Source organism: Myotis myotis, unplaced genomic scaffold (genome assembly GCF_014108235.1).
Source record: "Myotis myotis isolate mMyoMyo1 unplaced genomic scaffold, mMyoMyo1.p scaffold_m19_p_12, whole genome shotgun sequence".
Taxonomy (NCBI): domain Eukaryota; kingdom Metazoa; phylum Chordata; class Mammalia; order Chiroptera; family Vespertilionidae; genus Myotis; species Myotis myotis.
Genome location: NW_023416316.1, coordinates 7,346,819 through 7,367,363, shown reverse-complemented (window position 1 = coordinate 7,367,363; position 20,545 = coordinate 7,346,819). Strand labels below are relative to the sequence as shown.

Sequence of the window (20,545 nt, the reverse complement as noted above, 5' to 3'; positions counted from 1 at the left end):
AAAAAAGTCGTATTTTGAGAACACTAGGTTATAACTTATATTTCTTTTTGTGAAACAAATTTGAGTGTCATAAAAATGGTTAAAAAGTCTTCCTATGGTAGCTTTTTCTAAACTTTTATGAACATCTGCCACATTCATTTGAAGTTTAAAAAATTCTGGCACATATGCAAAGGCATAATAAGGTGCCTATAGCTTTCAAGAAAAAAATAACAAGACAGTCAAAAATAAGCCTCTTGCTGAATTGCCAGTAAGAAAACTAGAATGTGGGAGGAGATGGGCCTTCCCAAGCTCCTTCCTTAGACAGGTCTCCTGTGGCCCTAGGAACAAGCTCCTCCCCCAGTATTACAGCCCATAGTTCCTGGAAGGAATCTCACGGGAAGCAGCCCTCTCATTTGAAGGGTATACAGAACCACATAAACCCAATCAAAAAGCACGACTAGACCGCCCAAGTTTGAGTTAAATCCACAGGAGGCGATGAGAAGACTAAATTCCAAGACTGGAAGTTCATGGTTGCCCAGCACACCCAGGAAATGCTACTTTGTTCAGAAAGTGTCATAGCTGGCTTCAAATGTGGTCTACTACTATTTTTCTTCTTCTTTTTTTTTTTTGAGCTGACCACGCAGGAGTTGAGCATGGCAAATTCCCCTCTACTCTAGCTAATTGACAGAACTAAGGTTTATCTTGGCCAGTGCTTCCCGAATCTTCTCACTTAAAGCTTCTCAAAGGCTGAGCAGAGTCGACTCACTCCCACTCACCTAAGTGCAAAACTCCGTCGCAAGTGCTAGTTTAAAAAATTATGCATATTTTGCATCTCATGTTTTATAAACAAAAGGCCTTCTTTTAAGTTACTTACAATCATATGAAAGTAAAATAATGTACTCTGTCCATCTTTGCTGGGTTCTCCGAAAACTTTGATGCCTATTGGAGGGCTCTACATGTGCTCCGAATTCAGCTTCCCAGGCATTCACTCATCCTTCTTTTCTGAAAGCACCTGCCTGGTGCCCTGACAGCTGCTGAGGACACCACGATAAATAAAAGACAGTCCTTGTTCCCAAAGAACTCATGCTCCAAGGGATGGTGAAGAGGATTGGGGAAGCAAACATCTACCACCCAGAGCAAGAGGGACAGTAAGAGAAAGACGATGACAAAATGGGAGGATTTCTTGAAAGAGCTGGAGAAGGGCAGGACTTAGCCATGCAGAGGTGTGGGAATGTGGAGATGGCTAGGATCGGTGAGCACACTGGCTAACAAGGGACACTGAGAGGACAGCAGGCTTGGCAGCAGCAAAGGGACTGAGCAGACTCAGGGGTGGTGCAGAGCAGGACTGGAAGGAGGGCCACTAAAGGTAGAGTGAGCCAGTAGAAGTCAACCCACTAAATGCCGGGACTATGAACTGGATTTTATATTTTCCTTCATACCTCTAGGACCGATAAAAATGTCTGGAACCTAAGAGGCTTTCATTTTGCTAAGCAGATGAATGAATAAGGCTTTGCAAGAATCCAAGAAAAGCAAATAAAAAGTCAATGAAGGCAGTAAGGAAGGAACACGGCGAGAGACATGTCAGAGAGTTGGTACCTATTTAGAAAGAACAAGGAAGAGGAGTACTCAGCCATGCTCAGTGTGTCCCACTTTGGTGACTTTGCAGGCATTGGTACCATTCACAGGGACTGGGAACACCGGAAGGGGGGTGATGTAGTGTGTATGTGTGTGTGTATGTGTGTGTGTAAAACACTGAGTTTGAGACATCTGTAGCAAACCTAGGTGAAGTTCAATTGGTACTTGAAACGCTTGGACCTGTGTTCAGAGAGAGCCATGCTAGTTAGAATCACAGCTGAGAGTGATTGACATTACCTTGATAGCTGAAATAGAAAGCCTTAAACAAGATGACTGAGGGCAGGCATGTGTAGAAGAAAAGCAGGCAGAAACTAGAAACTTGGACAATGCTGATGTTACCAGGAATGAAAGGAATCTGATACAGCCTTGCTAGCACAGTCTGGTGGGCAGGAGGAGAGGCAGAAAGGAGCTGTGCACTCCAACAGACCAAATGGTATTTAGATTAGTGTTTCAAACTCTATAACAATTGGCACTGACGGCCTATTAGAAGGTGTTCAATTTAAAATTTTCACACAGGAGCTTTAAATACACCCCTGAATTTGACAAACAAAGGTAAAACACCCAAGAAATCTCTTCAATCTGATCTAAATACACCACCCAAGATAGTCCATAAACTGTGTACTGTATGTGCTCAGGGCTGGGTGATGACAAGGAGGAACTGTTAACAGAATGTAGGAGCCACATGGCCGTCCTGTCAAATTAGAAATTTGAGCAGATTTCTGTGGTCTATTTTGATCAAGATTCTCAATGTCAAACAAACAGGTTTTTCGATAACCAACTTGTTTCATTTTCGTAAGCACAATAGCGCAGTGTGCAACAGTTAGCGAAGAAGCAGGTGGTCCTCGTCGACGTGAAATGAAGGGAACAGAAGAAGAGAAGTAGCACTTCCTTTAAGACATGCAAAGCATCATCACAGACGGATATGGCTTTAGATTTTTCCGCTGAGAGCTTATCTCCTGTGCAAAATAGGCAAGCCCCCCACCTCCCACCCCATTTTGCTCTAGTACAAATTTAAGCTCTCTCCCGAGGAGGGAAAAGCTTGGGGTTCATATCTACAAATCAATGGCACTCACAAAAGCCCAGATAAGTCCTTTAAAAGAACTGCTATCTAATTGGTACAGCCATGCAGAAAGCAATCTGTCATCAGTCATAGCTTTGACCAAGCATTTCTACATTACGGGCGCTATGCTAAGAAACTAAGTAAAATGCAGATAAAACCTTGTGCATAAAGATGTTCACTGAAATGCGACTTATATTAGTGAAAATGTACAAACAACCTGAATGTCCTAGAACAACAGAAAATGGTTAAGTTGTGATATATCCAAACCGTGGAATGACAGGTAGCAAGCTGAAAATGATTCTTATTGAGAATAAATAAAAACATGTTGAAATCCCCATGCCATAATATTAAGTGACATATAAAAACAAAACTATATATAAAACGCATATCAATTAGGTACATTTATACAAAATATATATTCATAAAATAAAGACTAGGAGGAAGAGCAGTAAAATGCTAACTGGTTGAATTTAGAATAATGGAATTTTGGATAATTTTAATTTTCCTCTTTATACTTCTCTATATTTTTACACCACATTTTCTACAATAAAAAATGTAACACTGTTGTAGTGGTTTAGAATAAACATCATTTTGAAAGGCAAATCATTTCCCTTCCCTTGTTCAAACCCTTGAGGACCTTTTTCCTCCGGCCTCTTGGAACTTCGCTCCCTCCCCCATGAAAACTGACAATCTCCATGCAGAGAGGACAAACACTGGAACAAGGGCCCAGGGGAAAGGGTCTAAGTGGACCGCTCAGCTCTGTGCCCCTGAGAGGGCATTGTGCACCAAGCGCTGCTTCCACAGGCTCCCACGTGGAGAGCTGTGAATTCCAACACTGTGTCTTTTCAAAACAAAACGGCCAAGTAGGGAGATGTAGGGAGGAAAGGTGCCAACTTACCTCCATTAAACTTAAATGGATTCCTATGAGGTAGGGCATGGGAGCACTGCGAAGAGAAACAGAGACACACAGCTGCTTTAATGTCTGTTGCTTCCGACAGAAAATTACAGATGGTTCACTATTTGGAGAAAAACTGTTTTAATAAACGTATGCACAGTTACATTTCCTTTCACAACAAAAATCCTAATGTGACATTTTGTTCCCAAGCCTAGAAACTTCAGAAGAATTTCAAAATGCAGGCAGCACTGGAAGCCGCACGGGTGGCAGGAAGGACTGACTCTGGCGTTAGTCCCTAAAACAGCAGCTAGGCAACTGCCTGGTCTCAGCTGCCTCATCTTTAAAATGGGATGTTAGAAGCAAACTGGTAGAGGTTGCTATCAGAACAAGAGAAAATATACATCGAGTGATTAGTACAGTTCCTCGTACAAATGGGAACTATTATTGCCACAATTATAATAGGAAAAGCAGTTAACAAGGTTGAATAAAGAATGATTTTTTATTTGCTGTTTCCTTCTGCCATCAAGAGATGTGATCTAACTGTCCACTATGATTTGAAAAGGCACATAGAGAACAACCAGTAAGCACCTCCTCCCCAACTGCACACAGGCCATTGGATGACACTACAATTCACAAAACCCCTTCCCATGACGTCACTCACAGGGCAGTGGGCTCCTAAGCTGGAGACTGAGCAGGAGACCATAACCCAACTCCAAAAGTTTGAAAGCCTGGGCATCATGGATTGACTTTCTTTGGTTTCAGGATTCTGTGCACCCCCCCCCCCCCACCATTATCACTTATGATGTTACTTACCAATGACAAATGTGCTGAGCATTATATAAGGAAGCTCAAATTTATCTTGCTAATCCACACAATAACTATACAAGGTAGGTATTATCTCCATTTTACAAATGAGGAGACAGGTCCAGAGAGTTTATCTAAAGCCACAGAACAAAGTAAATGGAAAACCTAGAATTTGACTTCAAAGTCTCTTCCTCTGTGCCAGACAGACTTTGTAATACCAAACCTAAAATCCCTAGGCCCACCTCCTACATGACCTTTTTTTTGGGGGTAGGGGATGGAGGTCAAGGAGTAAGGAGGGAGGGAGCGACTGACAATTTTTCTATGTCTCTCCAGTGTGATACATCCTGTGAAAGGTGCAAAGGGTATTTTATGAGCCTAGAGATAAGATATCTGGCTCAGACTGAGGTGACCAGGTACCTTTCCTCTGGGGCAGCTGGGAGAGTGGGAGCAGACCTGCAGGCTGGCTTTCTTGGAGATAGGGTTGGGGAAACACGGAGTGGTAAGAAATGAGAAAGGAGAGGTTTGCTTCCAATTTAATACTAAGGAGTTTAGGCTTTTATCCTGAAGCAATGGATAGGCAATGAAGGTTCTAAAACATCAGTTGTGCATTTTAAAATTGCTCAAACATTTAAAAATAAGAAAGGGCACAATTCCCTCATTACCATTTGACAAATAAAATTCTTCAAGCAAAAATCGTTCCCCAGAATATAAAATGTCCTCCTTACTAAGATCTCAGCAGTAATATATCTTGGAAGCCTGTAAAACAGACTTGAATATTAGCAGCACAGTTTGGGAACTATTCTCCTAGAAGACTTTTGTATTTGACAATAGCTGAAGAAAGAATTATATACACAACTGCAGTGAAAGTGGAGTTGTCTTTTTTCTTTTTTCCTCTTCTCTCTTTTAAAAATAGGTATCTGCTGTGCACATTCAGCTTCTCTTCGCTTCCAGGGGCAAGGAAATGCCCTACGATATTTTTTCCCCTTAAACTGTAAACCATTAGTTTAGCTGCCAGCTACACAAATGCTCAAACTTCCCAGTGTGCCTGGCTCTGCTGTCCAAGTTTTTTCCAGTGTACACTGAAATGAATGTGTTTCTAATTAAGTAGCTTCAGGAAAACGACAGCTTCAATGTCAAAAATACAAAGTCTGAACCCTGGCAGGAAGTCTTAGGAGTACAAATGTCTCATCTAGTGGAACCTTGCCTAATATAATGAAAGGAAGCAGGAAGAGTGCAGAATTCCAGAAAAATGGCCACTTGTTAATGTGTCCAGAGCACAGCCTAACACATAGAAGGGAGAAAAAAAAAAATCCATAATGTTTAATCAAATCTTTATCAACTTTTCTAGCTCCTACATTTGATACTGCAATTGACCAACGACGCTGAGTTTTAATTAGTATTTCTAAACTGAAATTCCAATCAATGAATTAATGCACAGAAAAAAACATTCCAACAATTGTGAGAAAGCAGTGAAAATAAACACGTACAGCAAAAGACTCTGTATAATTCAACACAAACACAGGCTCTTATCTGAAAAAGAAACATTTTCTAGAATTCTAAATATGTCGGTTTTAATGCCATGCCCTTTTGTCCTGCAATAAAAAACAATGATATCCTGAAAGAGAGGAAGAGGAGTCTTACAGAAAGCACTGCAGATGCAAGAAGGGACAAAGTGGACACATTCCTCAGTATTGGTAAGGGGGCCTTTTAAAAAACCCAATTATTTTCCAAGGAGTAACAATGGCCTATCATAGAAATGTAGTTTCTTAGCCAAGTATTGTTAGGGCTGCAACAGCTCTGTATTTAGAAAATATTTAAAACACATTTATTCTGAAATCACAGCAGCTCCATGTTTTATACAAATGCAAATTTAGACAAATACCTTTTACATTGTTGTCCTTTGCTTACAAAGCCTCAAACACTTCCCTGAATCTACTGAATTTTTGCTCTGCAGATATACTAATTACAAATTCCAAGTGGGAAGAAGGGGGAAAAAAAAGAAACCCAGAATCTCCTTAACATCTCAAAGTAGTAAATATGTAACTGGGTAGTTCTAGGTGTGTTCTGAAAACAATTTCTATTCTCAATATATCTCAATAATCATTGCTGCTACTGACTCATTTTCTTTGAAACAAGTTTTCTATGGCTTTTTATTGCTGAGAGAAGTTTTTCTTGGGGGAAAAAAAATCACTCACCCATTATCATGTCATCTTAACACAACTACTTTTATTTTTATATTATTCTCCCCCAATATTGGCCATGTTAACAAACATTTTTATATCTTTGAAATTATAGAGTGCATGCATTTTATTGTTTTCTCCTTGGCTACATTAACATTTCCCATATTTTATAAAATAATTGTGATTATTATTTTTAAAACTGTGTAATATTCCACGAAGTATAGATGTACATAATTTATTGAACCCTATTCCTAGAATTAGACATTAAGTCCCTTCCATCTTTTCATTATAAGTTACATTCAATGAAAAACAACGTCATGTGCACGAATTCCCAAACATGGAATTACTAAGTCAAAGGGCAGGGCTGCTTGTTACATCTTTTGTTATATTTTGGCAGTGTGTTTTCTAAAACAGTAATACCTGCCCCAGTGGAAATCTTCAGGACTGTTGCAGGGATTAGAGATAATCAATAAAGCGCCTACCAGAGGAACAGCACATGGTAGGCTCAGTAAGTGACTGTCATCATGTCCAAACGGGTTATCTCTAAGCCTCTGGCGTGGATAGCACCTCTGGACCCATTTTCTTATTGCCAAAAGAATGGTTTTCTGTTCCTGCCTGGTTCTGATGGATAAATGGCAAACCTTGGTGAGGATGGTTGAGACTCCATGATGAATGTGGGGTGCTAGACCTGCATCCTCTCTACACATGGGTTTCTCACTCCCAGCACACTCCCCTGTCACCTGTCTACTTACTGAGTTCAGTAGGGTTGTTTATCACTTTCTTCAGATGGCAACATTTACTCTTTTAAAAAACAATCCTCACCTGAGGACATGCTTAGAGGCAGGAAGGAAGGGGAGGGGAGAGGAGAGAAACATTGATGAGAGCAAGAGAGAAACATTAATTGGTTGGCTTCTAAATGCTCCCTGATTAGGGAATCAAACCCACAACCCAGGTTGTGCCCTGACCGGGAATCAAACTGGCAACCTCTCAGTGCATAGGACAATGCTCAACGAACTGAGCCACTCTGGCCAGGCACTTACTCTTGATTTTATGTACTACCAGGAAGGCAAAGACTACCAAGTAAACTGATTTATTACTTTCTTATCATGTAGGATGACAAATTTTAAAAAGTACTTATCACTCTTCGGCACACATTAAAAGGAAAATAGAGCAAAATGAGTTAAGCTATTCCTAAAAAAGCTCTTCACATTCAGAGTCCGACTCACCTGAATCATTTTCTGATTCAGAGTCATCAAGATGTCCACGTTTTCTCAAGGGTATCTCGGTAACAAAACATAATAAAACTTCATCTACTAAAAACTATCGTCCTTTACTAGGTCCCAGAAAGAACTTGTTTGTTGCTTTTCAAGAAAATATGAATGCAAATATCTGTTTCACTAATAGCAAAAAAACACTGTATTCTCTGCTCTGGTACCTTTCAGCATTCACAGCGACTTTACATTTCAATGCAGAATCTGAGTGCAATTTTGCAGACATTTTAAACGACAATTAGACACAACATGTACAGAACCAATAACACACATCATTAAAGTGGTGATAATATTAACAGTATGACCAAGTCCATGCATAGGCAGGCCATGACAATTGTGTCACAACTACCCGTGGCTAACAGCGATTGTGGGGTATCACTTACATCTCTGAATAGCAGATTAGGGTATATCTGTACTAGGCCTTTGTTCTCTGGGAATTATTGTACTGACTTCATCAGTTACATCCTGGAAGAGTAAAAGCCATTTTTTTCCCCTTCTCTCCTGCAAAGGAAAGGGGTTCCATTGCTGGTGTCAAGCAGTGACAATATGATGACCTTTACCTGAAATGTATGTTCAGTTTGAATCCTCTTAATGGGAAAAGGACCTCATATTTATTGAGCTACTGGCCCAGCTGCTTCAATGCATTACTTATCCATAATTCTCAAGCACTATTTTCCACATTTTCAGAATGGGAAACAGGCTCAGAAAGGTAAAGTAACTTGCCCAAGGTCACACAGCTAGCAAACAGTAGAGCCATATTCAAATTTAGGGCTGTTGGACTGAAAGCACATGCTGTGTTCAAGGTGCCCTACAGCACACACTCAGTATTTCAGGCAAAGGAAAGAAGGCAGTGCTGAGTTACCAAGGGAGATATTCACCCAATCCTATGAACTCTGGGCGTGGAATATACACCATTTCTCTTCCAGGTAAGTCCTACAGCATGAGTTCATTCCTAGCAATGATCAGGCATGAATATGGATGCTGCAGACTTATTAATGGCGCTGCAGTCCCTGTACATTATTACGGCACTTTCACAATTTGTTTAATTCCTTTCCTCCAGATAACTTGAGCGCTCTTAATTATGTTCCCTTGAGGTGAGCAGCAACTAATTGGAAAAGAGTCAGGTGAAATTAAAAAAAAATTTAGAAAAGAACACTGGCTGCTCAAATACATAACATACGGCTTCCTGAGACAAGGAGGGGAGGGGACTGCAGCGCCATTAATAAGTCTGGGTAGAGGCAGGAGGGCTCAGGCCCCCAGGTGAGCAACACCTCTTCTACTTCAGAAAGCAACCAGTTTAGAGCTGCCCAGGGATTTGGAAGATCCACTGTTTTTCTTTCCGTTTTTCCCCATATAAATGCATAGTTAGCATTACAATTTACACAACACAGCACCCACCTTACTTCTGAGGCCCACCACCTTCCTAACCAAATACCCTGATGGGGCACAGTGGATCCCACAAGGCTTTCCTCAGTTCACCATTTTTCAAGGAAAGGAAAACTCTGAAACAGGTCTTACTTGTTTGAGAGTTTCTTTTCTTGCCTTCTTTTTTTTCTTTTTTGGAAAAGAAACAGAAGTGTAAACACAGCTTGTCCAAGCATTTTAAATTCTGTTCTGAAATAACGAGGCCTGGCATTGTTAGAGAGGTTCAAGGACAAAAGAAAGGGATAAAGAACAAGAACAAAGAGCATACAACACATCGTGTTGGAGAACTCAAATAACCACAGCTTTGGTCTCACTGAAAGTGAGCAGAGAGATGGTCTACAGGCTAATAGAATGGCCATTGTTGCACAGGGAGCTAGGGAGAGCAGCCACTGTTTACTATGCCTTTGCCGGCACTAAGCTAACGGCTAGATGGGCATTTTCTCAGTGGATCCTCAAGGCAACAGTGTGAGGGGGTACTATTACTACCACCAATGTATAGAAAAAGCAATGAAGGCCGGGAAGCTGAACATTCATTCATGTCACACAGCTAATAAATGACAAAACTGAGACTAGAACCCAAGTCTGCTTTCCTAAGATAAAGCTTATTATTTCCCAGACCAGCAATTGCCAGGCTGGGAAGGAGGAGTGAAAGGAGGCTGGAAGACTTTCTGTTCCCTGAAGGCCGGCCAGCAGCTGTGCCAGTCCCAGCCCCTCTAGACTCTGTCCGAACACCCCTCACCAAGGAGCTTCCTATTCTAAACCTGCCTTGGGTTCTTCGTGGGCCTCTGTCCCCTTCACCCCTTAAGTCCTGCTGCCCCCTTCAAACCCCAGGTTCGGAGTGCCCAATGGTTGCTAACGCCCCACTTTTTACAAGCTTTCATCTGGGCTGTCCATTTGGCATAAGTCACATCTGATTTGTGTGATTATTTTAGACTGTCAGTCGCAGGAGAAGTGGGCGGGTTCCTGTTTCCATATGCAGAGCAGGAAGAATAAGGACAATGGGGCTGCTACGTACGCACTGAGCGCTCACCAAACACCAAGGGCTGTGCTGGGGCTTGCGCTAACTCATCTCATTTCATCCTCAAATTATCCAACCTGCACCCTCCATTTCAAAGATTAAAAAAGGGGTTCTTGGAAACTTGTGCATGGACACAGTTGATGGTGATTCCTGCCCAAATCCTTCTACTTCAAAGCCTCTTATGCTATTTTTGCTAAAGTTCTTTTAACTGCTATGTCACACTTAAGAAAAAAAAAATGGGCCTGGCTGGCGTGGCTCAGTGGTTGAGCGTCAATTTATGAACCAGGAGCTCACAGTTTGATTCTGGTCAATGATTCTCATCATTGATGTTTCTATCTCTCTCTTCTCCCTTCCTCTCTGAAATCATAAAAATCCTATATAATAAAAGGGTAGTATGCAAATAGACCAAACAGCAGAACAACCAAACAACCAATCAAAGTGTAATATGCTAATGATATGCTAAGGCTGCTCAACCACTCACTATGACGTGCACTGACCACCAGGGGGCTTACAGTCAACTGGTCGACCAGTCGCATGTCATAGCGAGTCGCATGACCACCAAGGGGCAGATGCTCTGATCGGTAGGATAGCTTGCTGCTGGGGTCCGGCCAATTGGGACTGAGTGAGATGGGCTGGACACGCCTGAGGTCCCTCCCTGGCCCAATCGTGCACCGATTGTGGCCTGGCCTGTGCCCTCTCACAATCTGGGACCCCTTAGGGGATGTAGGAGAGCTGGTTTCAGCCCAATCCCGCAGGCCACTCCCCTTGGGAGGTCACCAGACACAGGACTAATGGCTGGTGAGCGTTACTGTGGCAGCACAATCCTCTCCTGATTGGGGCTGATTGGGCACGAGCCCACAGCAGGCACAGTGGGGCAGGGATGAGCGGGAGCGGCAGGTAGGAGCTGCAGGTGGCGTTGGACTACAGGTTTCAGTCAATCCCTGCAGGCCACCCAGAGGGACCCCACTTGTGCATGAATTTGTGCACTGGGCCTCTGGTATATTTAGAAAAAGAAAAAAACGGTTATTTGATATTTATAGCTAAAAAATCAAATAGCCAGGAGAAAACTACACTTGCCTTACTAGCTTTAATAAATGAATCGATACTCTTTTTTGTCCCAGACAAGATTTAAGGTAGTTTATATAAATATGTTCAATAGGGCAATAAAAGTAGGAAAAGAAATAGGGGCAAAGGAAAAAAGTGCAAGCTGGGGTGAGGTTAGCACTTCAATTGTGTGCTGTGAGGTTCTTCACACCTGCTGGGTGCCCACAGATCTGCCTCTGAGCACTCTAGATGCCAAGCCAAAGCAGGAACTAGTATCATAATGTGATTCATGGTGTCCATAGAGGAAAACAGTCACTCAGGCACTTGAACTTTTAAAAACAATGGTGAAGGGAAAGAGACAATTAACATCTTATGATGCATTTATTATGTGTTGTTTTCTACATGCTGGTCAGACAGCCAACAAATATTACTATGTGTCAGGTACCACATGGTCTGAGGATAGAGAAGAGAAAAAGAGAGTTCTGGTTCCTGCCTATTTTAGGGGTAACAGCAGACATTAAACAAGCACAATACTGTGTGTCCCTGCTGCGGGCACACTTATAGGTGCTATGATCACCTCATTTCATCCTCGCAGCAATCTTGCACACCTGATCTCCGTAATTCACAGAGGAACCTATGGCTAAATGACTTGACAAAGGTCACAGCTGGTGAGAGGCAGAAAACATGGCTTGGAAAGTAGAAGGGGTGTAAATGCCATGAGTTAATCAAGGTTTCTTTGGGGAAAAGGTATTCAACTTTTTGCCTGTTTTCCAACTGGCCTTCCCTGATTTATGAGCCATGGCAGAGGATGGTAGGATCCCTGAGAGGAAAGGAGCAAGTCTAGACTAGGAGAGGAGGCAGAGACGCCTAGTTTTCACCTGCAATTTTGGCAGCCGCACCACAGGTCTCACCACAGTGGAGGAGCTGGGTGTGTGTGGAGTTGGGCACTGAGGATGGTTTGCTAATCTGAGACATGTGTGTATCACTGGAGCTGATGGGTGAAGCGGGAGAGCAAGGACAACGCCGTCTGAGTGTGGCCGTATGGCTTTGTGGAGTAATAACTCTGGGGGTTGGGAGAGAGGCCTTTAGAGCTCCAGCCACTGAACTCAACCGAATGAACACTTGAGTTACAAAGATAATGCCTGGAAGAAAACCTGTAAGGTCAACATCAAAGCCTGGAGCAGCCCTCCCTTCTGTGCCTCCTTGGTCTCCCCAAAAGGAGACAGACTTGCAAAACATCAGGAAGGGCTCTATGGCTAAGACCACTGGAGCAGAAGTTAATCACAGAGGAAAGGTCAGGAGACGGGGTTCTTGATTGCCCCAGAGAGTTCAATGAGAACCATAACAGCCAGAGCCAGCTGCAAAAGGGAAGCCTCAGAATGTCAGCCACCAGCAGCCCATGAGACCCTTGTAGAAATGCAGGAATGAATGAGGTACAAAAGAAACAAGAAGAGAAAAAGAGAAAGATCTATGGAAAAATAAAGAGAAAGTAACAAAACAAACCAAAAAATGTAAAAGTTGAAAATGCAACTGGGGATAAGAAAAAAAGATTTTGTGTTCCAGGACTAAGGCATGCCACATGCCAAGATGCACAGCATCCAATTTCCTTCTAAGCCTCTCAGTCTGTCTACTGTTTAAGGGGAAAACAAATCCAGTTGAGAGATGACTCTGAGCCTAGCCCTGTGCCTGGTGTATTCTCCCTTGTGCCCAAACTCAGAGAGGCAGGGACAAAAGCTCTCCACTGCTGTAGTTTTTGTGATGAGGGCATCACATGGTCTGTGGATCCTGTTCTATTGATGATCAGGAACATATCTAGACTGTCTTTGCTCCTAAGACCACGACACCATGCCTTAGAAGTTTCAGAGTTTTCTAAGTGTTGGGTTCAAGACAAGCTCCCGGTCAGAAAGGAGTGAGGAATTACATACAGAATGTGTCTGAAGAAATGGAAAACCAGGCTTAGGCTTGGTCTCATAAGCAGAGATCAGAGCCAGCTCTGTCCCATGGAGGCTAGTCAGAAACAGGGCTGGGGAGGCAACCTGCTGCCCTGTCCCACATCAGGCAGCAGCAGGGCGTCTGGAGGGTGGGACCAGCAGGGCAGGTCCAGCTGCTTAGATGCAGCAGCAGAAGAGGTGGAGGGCCATGGGGTGGGTAGGCTGCAGACAACTGCCTGCCTTACCTGGGGAAGGGTCATTCCCATGGTAAAGGGACACCTTGCCCGTCTCAGCACCATTGTGGGAATATCGCTGCTGACGCTGGGGGAGAGTACTTGTCACAAAATGGAAATCTTTAACAAAATCTACATAACACAGCATTCGGTATAGATAAGAGAATGTCAGCCACTCCTGTCTACCTTATCTACTTCCATCCTACCCTGGTGTTGGGAATTTCAACTGGACTTTGCTGGGTCACATATGTATACACAAACATATACATACACACATACACAGTAATACATACTGACTATAAATACATATACAGTCATTAATAACAAAAATAGTACCTACTATTTAATAGAGTACCCGTTTTGCATAAGTAGTAATTACTATTCCTCCTTGACAGAAGAGAAAGTAGGCTCAAAGAGGTTCAGTGACCTCAAAGCTAATAAATAGAGAAGCCAGAACCAAAGCCAAGTTTTGTTTCCACCATACCACACTTCATTGAATTCTATTTCTGCCACCAAGAATGTCAACAATCCCACTTACTTTAGCAATTTATTCCCTATGCAACATTTCATGGCATCAGTGAAGATAAAGATTGGAGTGGAGCCATCTGATTGTCCAGATGTCACTTCACAGCTATGTCTAGATTGATGCCCCATCACCCATGTAGACTGTGCACCCTGAGATCAGGCATATTTCAGACTGTTTGCTAAGAACCCTAGATGGAATACAGGATGGGACATGGGGGTTTGGTTCAGAACTCTACATGCACTACATATAAAGAACCTAGAACCAGTGTCTCTCACAGAGAATCAAAGTATGCCCACTATGAGTAGAAGAATGGCTTCCAGAGTCACCTGGAAATAAACGTCAGGAACTACAACGCATTTTACAAAGGCAAATGCAAAATCCAAACCTTAATTGTGTGTATCTGATTTAACTTTTCGGTTCAACTATGCCCTCAGCAAGCATCAGAAGTTAGTTACTAACTTGGCTCTTGACCTGGCTATTCTTTAGGGGAACACGAGAACTTGTCCTGATCTTATGTGGAAATGTTTTATCACAAAGGTGTGTTAACAAGTGTCCAAAATAACCCGAATAAACAATTAAATTTGGGAAATGACTTGTGGTCCTTATTTAGGACTGCTTCTGAATAAATAAGGGAGAAAAAGGAATTTACATGGGAAATACCATATGGACTTTTTATTAGCAACGCTTAATTAGATTGCCTGGTACATAGTAAGTGCTCTATAAATATTTGCTGAATGAATGAATAATTAATCAATGATAACATAAGTTGACAATTAGCAAGTCATCAAGAAGCCTACAAGGATTTCTTTCACAAATCTTGGTGATGGGTACAACTTCTTTTCTAACACTTTGGAGTGTTAGTCAACAAAGTTTTAATATCAGGTGGCCTTGGATTGCAAATTCAGGCTCTCCCATTTCTTAGCTGTTGACAGTGGGTATGTCACTAACCCCTCTGAGCATCAATTTCTGAATCTATACAATGGAGCTAATAATACTTGCCTTATACCTTGATTGTGAATATTTGCAATAATGTTTATAAAGAGCTTGACACACACACTGGACTCAATAGATGGTGATTATTTTAATGAAAGGGAATGTTGATTCTCATCAGCAAGTTAATCCCAGAAGTGGGAAGGCTCTGCCAACACTGGCCAAGGTCAGGGCTGCCATCAGCCAAGGTAGGGATCATTCTCATTTTCATTTTCAAAGTTAGGAGAATGGTACAGATCTAAAGTAGAAAGGAACTAGCAGCACATGTTTTTAAATATTCATAAGGGCTGGAAATGTCTTACTCCTTTCGTTTTCTCTGCCATCTGCTTTTGTTTCTTTTCTTTTCATTCTTATGCCACAGCTGCAAATGAAAACAACCATACAATAACTCAAGTTAAATAAAAAAAAATCAAAATAAAAACAATCTGAGGGGTAAAAAGAGAAGATGAATTATAAACTTTTTCCCTGAGCTCACAGACTATAGAAGCAAGAATAATGTTTAATGCAAGTTAAACCCTTCTGGAAACCAAAATCCATGTCCCATATTTATAATAACCACGATAAGAGCAACCACCATTCACTAAATGGCTCCCGTGTGCCACTTGATGACCAATATCTATAATTCCTAAAGCCTTCCTTCAAAGTTGATAAATTAAACCCATTTTACAGAAAAAAACTGCAGATCAGAGGTGCAAAATAGATTTTTAACGGTTACACAGCTATAAGAGATGAAACTGAGATGCGAACCAGATCTGCCTAAATCCAAAGTGCAGGTGCTTTCTCTACCACCCTCTTCAGAAATGGGAAGGGACTTGAAAAAATTAAGTTGGGAAATATTTAGGGAAGACCATTTGTGCTAAATCGATTTATTCAGATAATTAAAATCTGTGATTATAGCTCTAATTAAAGTTAACTCAGATAATTGGTTGTTGTATTTGTGAATATGCAATTAAAGTCTTCCACATAATTGTGGGGTTTTCAGCATCATACTTTCCATTTACTCACTGCATCCCAGAGCTTTGCTCTACTGGCCTCTGTTCTACCAAAGGTTGCATGACAGCTCTTGGGGTCTCTGAGCTCAAGGACCATGACCTATGCTACCAACAGCAGGGTCTGGGCTCAGCCCCTTTTAACATGTCTTTGTCCTGAAGTCAATGAACACCTCATCTTCAAGTACACTGTAAAAAGCTCTTACAGCCTACACTACCCTGTTGTCCTGAAAACTCCTAGCAGCATGTACCTGAAGAAAAACTGGCAGCAGTGGTCCTCATGTGTTAATTACACTTGCGAAGTCTATTATGCATAGAAAGGGCACCTGCTGGCAGTGAAAATGACTAGAATCTGCCCTTCCTGTGCAGTGAGTAAATTGAGAGTTCATTTCTACAGGAGATAATAGTTTTCAGATTCCATTTCGTGTATCCCCTGCATGGGGATGTACTTAACATTTAAATCATCTGCAGGGGAACAAACCTCCTTCAAATTTACATGTTTCAGGCTCCTAGCACTTTACTTAAAATGCTAGTTATCCCTGCTGACTCTTACCACCAAGGATTAAACTCAACGTGGTGAAAGTCACTGAGCACAATAGAGTTAAGTTATTAGCATTGACTCAAATTTCATGATATTTGTAGTTTCTGACCAAAGCAGTGGTAGTAGGCTGAAGGTGATCAAATCAAGCCTTGAATGGAGGACCTGTTTATCTTTTGGGGTCATTTACTGCATCAATCTTACAACTTGCAGTTAATCAACAGATACCAATCCCCACTGGCCTGTAATCATCCTTTGGTCAAATGTCAAATAGTCCTTTCATGAAAACAAGAGACCAGGAGACCAAGCTCACACAAACAGAATCTTCCAAGATGGAACCTAATCACAAAACTCACTCAGGCTCAGAAAAACACAAGTCTTTACTTTGATTTTTAGGAGTGGAAGTTTGGGGTGACAGGGCTTAGCCACTTCTTTGACAAGCCTTCCCTTCTAAGTTAGACTTGCCAGGATTGCTCTCGGCCAGGCTGGTGACCCAGTTCTCCATGGAGCTAGAGTTAGATGGGAATTGAAAAGAGGATCTCAGATCAACTTCCACAGGAAGGAGTCAAACAGCTAATAAATCCTCTAAGCAAATAAGAAAGGAGGGCTAGGACCTGAGATGGCAGCTGGAAAGAACTGGCTAGAATACACACTGATTTTTTTTTAAATTAAAACTTTTCAAATAGCAGACATTTGTCGTAGCAATATATTTAACAATACAGCTCCTAGGGCAATGGAAACTAAGGAGAAAATAAACAAATGGGACTACATCAAAATGAAAAGCTTCTGCACAGCAAAAGAAACCATCAACAAAACAACAAGAAAGCCCACTGCATGAGAGAACATACTGGCCAATGTTATCACCGATAAGGGTTTAATCTCCAACATTTACAGAGATCTCAGACAACTTAACAAAAGGAAGATAAACAACCCAATCAAAAAATGGGCAAATGACCTAAATAGACACTTTTCGAAAGAGGACATTCTGAAAGCCAAGAGGCATATGAAAACATGCTCAAAGTCACTAATCACCCGAGAGATGCAAATCAAAACAACAATGAGATACCACCTCACAGCTGTCAGAATGGCTATCATCAACAAAGCAACAAATGACAAGTGCTGGAGAGGATGCGGAGAAAAAAGAACCCTCCTTCACTGCTGATGGGAATGCAGACTGGTGCAACCACTGTGGAAAACAGTATGGAGTTTCCTCAAAAAATTACAAGTGGAATTGCCATTTGACCCAGTAATACCACTTCTAGGAATATATCCCAAGAAAACAGAAACACCAATCAGAAAGGATATGTTCATAGCAGCACAATTTACAATAGCTAAGATTTGGAAACAGCCTAAATGCCCATCAGCAGATGAGTGGATTAGAAAACGGTGGTACATCTACACAATGGAATGCTACACTGCTATGAAAAAGAAGGAATTCTTACCATTTGCAACAGTATGCATGGAACTGGAGAGCATTATGCTAAGTGAAATAAGCCAGTCAGTGAAAGAAAAATACCACTCGATCTCACTCATTTATGGATAATAAAGAACATTATAAACTGATGAACAAAAATAGATACAGAGACAGAGAAGCATCAAACAAACTGTCAAATGACAGCAGGAAGGCTGGGGAGGGTTGTGGGGGGGCGGGTAAGAGATCAACCGAAGGACTTGTATTCATGCATATAAGCATAACCAATGGACGCAAGACACTGGGAGGGGGGTGAGGGCATGTGCCGGGGGATAGGGGAGGCTGGAGGAAGGTCAATTGGGGGGAAAAAAAAAGGAGACATATGTACTACTATTTGTAATACTTTAAATAATAAAAAAGGGGGAAAAAATAAAGGAAATAAAAAATATATACAAAAAAGGTAAAACTTTTCAATTATAAAAAGCATACTTTCTTCATCGAAATATATGAAAAATAAAATAAAAATCATGCAGAATTCCTCTCCCTCCTCCCCATTATGAATCACTGTTAAAACATTTTGGTGTATTTCCTAGATTTCTGCCTCTGTGTGTGTGTGTGTGTGTGTGTGTGTGTGTGTATGTGTACACACATTTAATTTTTGTGTTATATATACACCACAAGTTCGCTTGTTTTTATAAAAATGGAATCATATAGTACATAATACCTATATTGGGGCAAGTTACTAGACCTCTTGTGGCCTTGGTTTACCAGCCTGTGAAATGGACCCAATAACTTGCGGGTTTCTATCACTGATGCAAAGGAGATGGTCCAGTGACTGGGGCATAGGATACATTCACCACTGGCAGCTACTGTGATCACCGATGTTATTGACAGAGCATTTTCCTCTCCACAGTTCTAGGAATGTAAGCTGCTGGGTTTAAACTAGCTAACAAATTAACAACCAAAACTTTCCAAATAACAGAAAGCTAAAGTTGTACTATTACCAAGCCCTGAACACAGGAACCTCTGGGCGTTCATATCTAAAGCAGAACATCAAGACACACGGGTGAGTCTCTTCCAGGGAGAACCCTAAGGCTTCCCCTTACAGCACATGTCTGAGTGAGGTGTGTGGGGGTTATGAATCTCTCTCTGTGTGAGGGCCCCTGAGACATGTGCCTGTGGAGAAGGGACCTGTGTCTGTGTGTCAGTATGGGGGCCGTGTGCCTGTGTGAGGTTATGTGCCTGTGAGGGTGTTGTATGCGAGGGGCAGGGGTGGCAAGAGGACTGAGTGTCACTGTGTGAGTCTGTCTTAGAAGACATATGCCCCCTTTCTACCTTTTCTATCTATTTTTCTCACTATCTCCCCTCTGCCTTTCTTGGGTGTGTATTTTGTTCTTTCTTCTCCTCCACTCCCCTGGCCTGCTTATTCCTCTGTGTCTGCCTCTGCCAGCCCCTCAATCTTGCATTCAAACAACAACAGTACTGGAGAGCAAACACGGGCCTTTCCTTTGAGAGACATGGCAGTGGAAATAACTGATACCTGGTTCAGAAGCTCAAAAGGAGCAGCAAGTCTAAACAGAAGACCCTTAATCTCAGAGGAAGTAGGGGAAAGGCATGGATAAAAGGAGCCGCCTTGATAAGAAAGATGTAGAGCAGAGAGATGAGCCGATTCACTTAGTGCTAGGCACCAGAGAGGGTCGCTGAGTTTCACTTGGTGGCCCCGAGCAACATCTTTGTTGTATCTGTGGCTTCTTGGGATGAGGGTGAGTTCAACATTCAAATTAGAAGTACTGTGGAATACCTTTAAGGTCCCAGGATGATCTGGCTACCTTGGTGAACCTTTTCAGTGGCAGGTTGGCAAAACAGGCTAGAGAACCAGCAAAAATTATGACTGACTGTACTCAATCACTTTGACCCAATGGGTCCCTTTCTCCTGAAGCTGTCAATCTCTGGCAGGCAGTGCCTTTTCCTACATATGCACAGTGCTCCTTTATCAACTTCTGCTGACTTGAACTGTCAAGAGACAATGTCTTTAACCACATTACCCTGGAGAAATTGTTCAGAAGGAAAATGGATCTGAATCAGTCTTCTTGGTGATCAATTGGAGACAAGATAGTGGTGATGACAAGGCTCCTTCAGAAACACACTTGAGCACCCACCATGAGCCAGCTTTTCTTCATGGTGTCCCTTCATCTGTTATATCATTTCATCTTTATATAATTAAGCATAGAACAACTTCATTTTGCAGATGAGGAAACAAAGTCTTAAGCCAAGTGACTTGCCCAAGGTGGAAGAGCTGACTTTAAAGCCTGCCTGCCTCCCACTGAAACACAGTTCAGTGAACACGTAAATTCCCATCAAAAAAACTTCGAGGATTTGAAGTCTGGCTTGTGCTTCCAAACCACAGTTGAGAGCAAGTCTTACAGAATGTGCCAGGACATGGCTGAAACTTGAAGACTTTGGGGATCTCAACTGTTCTTGTCACCAGTTTCCAATTTGTCTTGGGAAAAAAAAAAATCATAGAACTACTTGGTGCTTTGGTTTCCCCAAATTAAGAAATGGGAAAAGTATTATCTACTCACTTGAACTATTAAGAACACCATGACATATATGAAA

At 41.9% G+C, this 20,545-nt stretch overlaps 1 protein-coding gene across 6 annotated transcripts in view; it reads right to left on the bottom strand.

Annotated features, from left to right (window-relative positions):
- DENND1A (DENN domain containing 1A) overlaps positions 1-20,545 on the bottom strand; it is a 465,276-nt gene that overhangs the window by 185,991 nt on the left and 258,740 nt on the right. For all 6 annotated transcript variants that reach the window (XM_036329707.1, XM_036329706.1, XM_036329703.1 and 3 more), the window contains one exon: positions 3,573-3,618. In XM_036329707.1, coding sequence (XP_036185600.1) covers positions 3,573-3,618 — 46 coding nt within the window. The remainder of the gene's footprint in view (positions 1-3,572; positions 3,619-20,545) is intronic.